Source organism: Calidris pugnax, unplaced genomic scaffold (genome assembly GCF_001431845.1).
Source record: "Calidris pugnax isolate Ruff unplaced genomic scaffold, ASM143184v1 scaffold24, whole genome shotgun sequence".
Classification (NCBI taxonomy): domain Eukaryota; kingdom Metazoa; phylum Chordata; class Aves; order Charadriiformes; family Scolopacidae; genus Calidris; species Calidris pugnax.
Genome location: NW_015090922.1, coordinates 26,604,412 through 26,610,635, shown reverse-complemented (window position 1 = coordinate 26,610,635; position 6,224 = coordinate 26,604,412). Strand labels below are relative to the sequence as shown.

Sequence of the window (6,224 nt, the reverse complement as noted above, 5' to 3'; positions counted from 1 at the left end):
ATCTCCATTTTTTAACCCATAATCACCATAGCCTCTACGCACGCACCAGCCACTGATGTTAATGTTACAGGAGCCGGAGGGTTTTGCACCGAGGCGTGTAGGAGGGATGGGTATTTAGTTTGTTTCTTCATCCCGCAGAACAAGGGAAGCTTCTTGTTGGGGTTTGGAGTCTGTCACTGGGAGTGGTTAATATGAGGTGCGCACGATAGCTTATGGGAAGAAGGTTCCCTTAACCTGTCATTTCTTGTGTGGGTGTGTTTTGCCCTGGAGCAACCTTAACTGCTTTTTAGCAGAACTTTTTGGTGGGAATTGTTAGGAAAGCATTTCTCTAACTACCTGAGCCGTGCTGTGTTTTTTTGGCCCTACTTGCACCGCAGAATAAAATATTCTGTACATTGGGAATTCTCAAGACCTGATAGTCATCTCAATGGCACCCAATTTAAACAGAATTATTCCTGATTTACATTGGCACGAATGAGGGTTTTCCATATATAATGTAATATTTTGCCTCTCTCAGATGTAGACACAAACACCATTCTCAGACTCCTTCTTATAGAGGGGTAACTGCAGATGAATCAGATACTAACTCTTTTGCTAAAAACCATTACATCCAGACTGCACCATTGCAGAGGACCAAGAGGGTGAAGGAGAATATGTTTGGCACTGCTTATCCAGGGGGTACTGAGGGATGTAGGTACTGAAGATCATCTGAGACTCTTCAAGGTTGGCAGGGTTCAGATAAGAGACTTAGGTATATGTACAAAAAAAAAGGCAAATTCTGCTGTTAGGTGATGGGATTTACCATTTCTGATGAGAACTGCACTTTCAGGTTCCCTCACTTTTGTGACTCCCATAGCTGAAGGAAATGTTTTGGTTTTGCTTTGTTTGCAGCTCTTACTCCATCAGCATCTTTTCCTAAACTACAACAAACTATAACTTTAGCCCACACCATTTTTCTTTGTCCTGCCACCGTGGCAGAAAAGCCCAGCATTTCAAGTGGGATAGACTGAAGCAGCTAGAAATATAAAGGACCATATCACTTCAGTTATAATTTGCAAGGGTCTCAGCACAGAGAGGGGCATGGGGGAGATAAGGGAGAAAGGTTAGTCTCTACACTTCGCTTCTACTGCATTGAGGGTGTTGGTGTTGATGCAGAATAAAGATATTCTCGCCTTGAATTCCTCCAAAGCAATTCTTTCATGTGGTTGCCTCAGTAAAATGAAATATTTATTAAATAGCCAGCACACCCACCCAGACATAAGCCAGGCACTAACTGTTCATGTTTAGAAACAAACTTTCCCCATGGGTACATTATTCATAGCCGGTCACCTGCCAGTTTTCCCTTGGAAGATATAAACTAAACATTAGGAATAAAGGCAATGCACAGTTGGGCATTTTTTTTTGTTTGTTTGGTTTTTTTGTTAGTTTTTTGGGTTTTTTTTCCAGCTGAATGTTGCAGCAAATCTGTAGGTTCTCCCTGTGCTTCTCTTTTCTACTCACTTGTTTGCAAGTTGGCTAAATTGATGGTGCATTTCCAAAGTCTTCCAGCTGATCCACTCAAAGGCTGCACCACAGCGTATTAGCACTTGGGAGGATCCTGCCACTTCCAAGAGAAGTCTCAAATTCAACTGGCTGAAAAACATTTGCAGCTTTCAAACATTATTCCAGGAAAAAAGGAAATCATCCTCCCGATCCTTCCTGCCAAAAGACTATGGGCATCTCTGTTGCTTGAGAAACATAGCAGGTTGTTGTTATAACAACTAGAGACCAGCTGACCTCCCGCTTCCTTTTGTCAGCCAGCTGCAAAACTCCTCGGTCATGTAACAGTCTCAGATTGAACATCTGACCCCAGTTTATGCAATTCCCTGATGACCGTTTCGTAAGCTTTTTGTCACTTCACTTCGCTCAATTGTTTGTTGAAAGCATTCACAGTTATATTGGCTAATGTCAACATTTCAGTATGACAGATAGCCCTCCATCTCCAAGGCAACCTCACACCCTTGCTCTAAGAGTACATCATGCCATGAGATAAAACGAAAACCAAAAGGATATGTGGAGATAATTCCAGCTCTGACTATCCATCGTGCTATGGCGTTAGCAGAGACTTTAGGAGACGTTCCCAAGCTGGTTATTTAAACATGGGAGGGCATCGCAAAGACAGCATTTGTCTCTGAAGCTATGCAAGCCATATGGGCCCATGAAGAGTACACTCTGAGCTCTGCCAACAAACCCGGGGATCTTAAAGTTTCCAAAGAGCTACACTGAAATGACTGAGGGCATAAAGATATGGTGATTTCATGTGTCTGCCAAATCACTTGGGCCCTGCCTCTGTACAGCTCCCTTACTTGAAGCTGTAGGTGTTGAGGCAGCTTTACTAGTGTCGTCTTTGAGTTGGACCTGCCACAGCTCCCATGTCTGCCCTTCGCAGCGTTCGGCTAAGTTGATACTAGACTCGGGCTTTACCAGAGAAGGAGAGATTAATTTCCCACTCCATCATTTCAAGGTGGTCTTTGCTGACGATGCTGCAGCAGAGCAAAACCTCACTGAAGAATATTGTGTAGGAGCATTATTAAAGTAGGTCATTGCCCGAAGCAGCAGACTTAAGGGATAAAATGAAGTTCCTACCTCCTACAGTGGTTGTTTTCAGTTGTTTTTCCCACTCAGAGAGACACAGATCATATCTGGTCCACCTACTCATGCTCTGTCCTCACAACCGTAAGTCTTAAAAAACACTTTTTTCCATATGAAAGCTGAGTTAGTCTTAGGATCTGGTGCACAGTCATATGCAAACCATATCCAATATCTCAGCGTGACCTGAAGTATCTGAGAAAACCTCACTGGTTTGTTGTTAGTTTGTTTGGGTTTTTTGACCTGTCCAAAATCCTTGCGCCTCCTTTCTGTTACCATTTACTCCCTCATTCCTCCTTCACATTTGTGCAGGTACAGGTGCCATTTTCTTCAGGCATAAAGAAAACATAACTGGAACGGGAGGGGGAAAGGTACAATTATCAGCTAGAAGAAAGGGAAAGATACTACAAATAACCTGTTGACAAAGAACTTCAACACTGCCACATTTAAATGGATTGGCTCAGAAAAAAAGTAGGAGTTCTTACTCACAACAACATCTCAGGAATGTCAAGAAAGCTCTTGAGTATCTCTGGGCACATGCAAAGTGTGACCGAGTCCATCAGAAACCAGCGCAAGACCAAAACCCCACTCACCACAGCTGGCTGAAAATTCTCCACTGCAGGGAAACATCTGAAAGCCAGCACTCTTTCCACTGTCCTGCGACATCGACATAAACAAAACCACTCTGCTTTTTTTCCAAATAGCTGCTGAGAACAGGGAAATAGCATAGCTTTTTTAAAAAAAAAAAAACCAAAGTGTTTCCAAAAGCAGTTTTGTACATCATCTAAAACAAAAGGCTGTGCTTAAATGTGTGCAGCGATAACATTGACACCAATATTTTCGTGTTCTGATTTTGCTACATAGAAAGCAGAAAGCTCCTGTGCAGCTGGTCGGGCAGCAATCGAGCTGTTGCACAACTCAATATGCAGATCAGGCCTGAGGAAGTTCTGCCGGGATCCTCTTTGTACTCTGTTTTTAAAATGTGATTAACATCTGTTTTCTTAGATTAGGAAATTGCAGAGAGGTTTTATGTTACGCTTCTGAATTATTTTGAATGCTGCACAACTGAGTCATGTGTTCTACATATTTGGAAATCCCAAGTTTTAGCAACTCCTGCTTGGCTGCCTAGAGACTGTATAAAGCTCATTGTCAAAGCTTTACTCTGCTGTCTGACTTGGGTGATTTATTGTCCTCCTGAATCTGTTGACAGATTCACCTGGGATTCAAGTTTGCTAATAGCTGTATTTGTTTATTTGTTAAACACACAGGTCTGAGCCAGGGCTGGTGTCTCTGCTCTTCCAGAACTGCCAAAGCACTCTGAAGCTTTTGCATCTCACAGCTGGGCTTATCTGGTTTCTAGTAAGGTGCAAGTTCCACCCAAAATTTTTTCCCTACTCAGGATGTTTATAATCACTCCTAGAGGCTCTTTCCCTCTGTCAAATCAGATCGACCAATTGACCAACAGATTAAAAAATTATTAAGGGTGGGGAGGAAGGACAGACACACATGCACACCCACACACAAAGGCTGCGAGCACCCCGCCTTTGTGCTCATATGGGCTTTGTTTCCTTGGGAATCCAGCTACTAAACCAGGCAACAGCTGTGACAAGAAGTGAAATCTACTGGCAGAGCAACGAGACAAGATTTGCAAGCCTTTTGGTTTTGGGATTATGCAACACCCATCCCTTTTTTAAGCAGGTTAGAGGAACACATCAGGATGCGTGTGTAGGAAGGAAAAGCACGAATAATCCAGCAGGACAAGCAGACTTTTTGTAGCTCATCACCATAAGAACCGAAGTGCCACCAAGCGCCCTCGGTACCGGGAGAAGTTTAGCGTGCGTCCTTCTCCCTCGTGCTCCTTCTCCCTCGTGCTCAGTCCCGTGATGTCTCCTCTGAACATTCACACTAAATCCCTAGCGGAGAAACATTATTTTTACCAGGCCTGACAAAACACAGGACACACATAACCTGAGTTCATGAGTTAGCGGTCCCAAACCAGGTCAAATCAGCAACGCACAGCCCCCTGATGGCCCTCTCTCCCCACCTGCAGGCCAGAGACCTCTGTTCCCCTGCGGTGGCCGCTGCCTCCCCTGTGGCAGCAGCTACATCTGCTGCTTCTCCCATTTCTGTTCCAGGTATCAGGTGGCTTCGTCATCAGACCCTCCCGGTGCACAGCACAATTCGCGTCTCCACTTTCCAGGTCCCGTCTCACTGTCACTGCCCCATCCCCTCTCCCCCCCCTCCGCTGCAAGGAAAGCGCCACGGCCCTGACATGCCGGGGAAGAACGGGGCAGCCCGGAGACGGGGAGAGGGTCGGGGGGGATAGGGAGGGAATGGAGGGGGATGAGGGGAAAGGCGACACGACAGCCAGTTTCTGCGGGTCCAGGCTGAGGAAAGTCGGCGCCGCAGCCCTGCTGTGGCGATGGGGCTGGGTGGAACACCGGGGCTGCCAGCGGGGGCGGCGGGCAGGTAACACCGGGGCCCCCCCCCGCCAGCGGCGGCACCCCCGCCCCAGCACTACATGTCCCGCCGTGCCGCGGGAGCGGGCAGGCCTCGAGGCGGGGGCGCGGACTAGCTGCCCACGGTATCGCCTGCTCGTAAATGCGGCCCAGCCCACAGCGCAACCCCGACTTCGCGGGCAGCAGGGATCGATATCACCCTCAGCGCCCTCGCCGCTCCGCCACACCTCCCGCGCCGCGGGCGACGGGGCGAAGAGCTCCGCCTATGTGGCGCCTTGCCGTCAGGCATCCGCGTGGGCGCCCTTGGGGCGGGTGCGGCGGGGCCCTGCCGGCGCGGCGGGGCGGAAGCGGGTTGCCGGGGGGACGCGGCCTGGCTCGGCGGCGGCAGCGGGATGAGCGGCAAGGAAGGTGACGGCAGCGGCGGCGCGTACCTCTACCCCTCTATCCCCCTCCCGCCCCGGCCTGCCCCGGCCCGGCGGCGCTTGGAGCCGGCGGCTCCCCGCCGGAGTGGGGCCGCCCGCCGCTGCCTGGCGCACAGGGGTATGGGCGGGCGCCTCTCCGGGCGTGCGGCCCATGCGCCGCCCGCCGCCGAGGGGCGGTCCAGCCGCGGGTGGCCCGGGTCGGCGGCCGTGTGGGCCCTCGGGGGCTGAACCGGCGCCCTGAGCCGGCAGGAGGCGGAGGCGTGAGGGGTTGGGGCTGGCGGCAACCGGGGCAGGACCTGCGGCTGGGAGGGGGCGGAGGTGTGAGCCGCCTTCCTTCGGCCCTGTCACCGACACCGAGAGGGGGACCGTGTCGTCAGAGGCGTTAACGCCTTCTCGCTTGGGCCTTGGAGGCGTCACGTCTGTGAACGTAGTTTTAGGAGTTTTCGGCCTCGGTAGTAAGAAAGCGGTTGCTGTATCCAGCAGCCGGGCGTGTGTTGGGCCCGGAAAGCGCCCGTGGCCACAGCGGGCTTCGGTAACGCAGCACTGGCTTTGCCGCAGGTGTGTTATGTTGGTAGTCACAGACCTCCCTTCAAGCAGAAAATAGGCTCTGCAACAAGCAAACTGGTTTTTTTTTTTTTTTTTAAGGCTAAGTTATTGTTACTGCAGTCTGTGGTTTTCTGATATTCAAGTTTTTTGTTATTCAGTAGCACCTCTT

The 6,224-nt window shown here is 49.8% G+C and overlaps 1 protein-coding gene across 2 annotated transcripts in view; it reads left to right on the top strand.

Annotated features, from left to right (window-relative positions):
• The first annotated feature begins 5,420 nt into the window (after positions 1-5,420).
• TSNAX (translin-associated factor X) overlaps positions 5,421-6,224 on the top strand; it is a 26,330-nt gene continuing 25,526 nt past the window's right edge. Inside the window, exon 1 of one of the 2 annotated variants that reach the window (XM_014951131.1) lies at positions 5,421-5,495. In XM_014951131.1, coding sequence (XP_014806617.1) covers positions 5,480-5,495 — 16 coding nt within the window. In that variant the 5' untranslated portion in view covers positions 5,421-5,479. Of the gene's footprint in view, positions 5,496-5,704; positions 6,068-6,224 lie in introns of those variants that run through there. The other variant, XM_014951133.1, reaches the window with a different exon arrangement.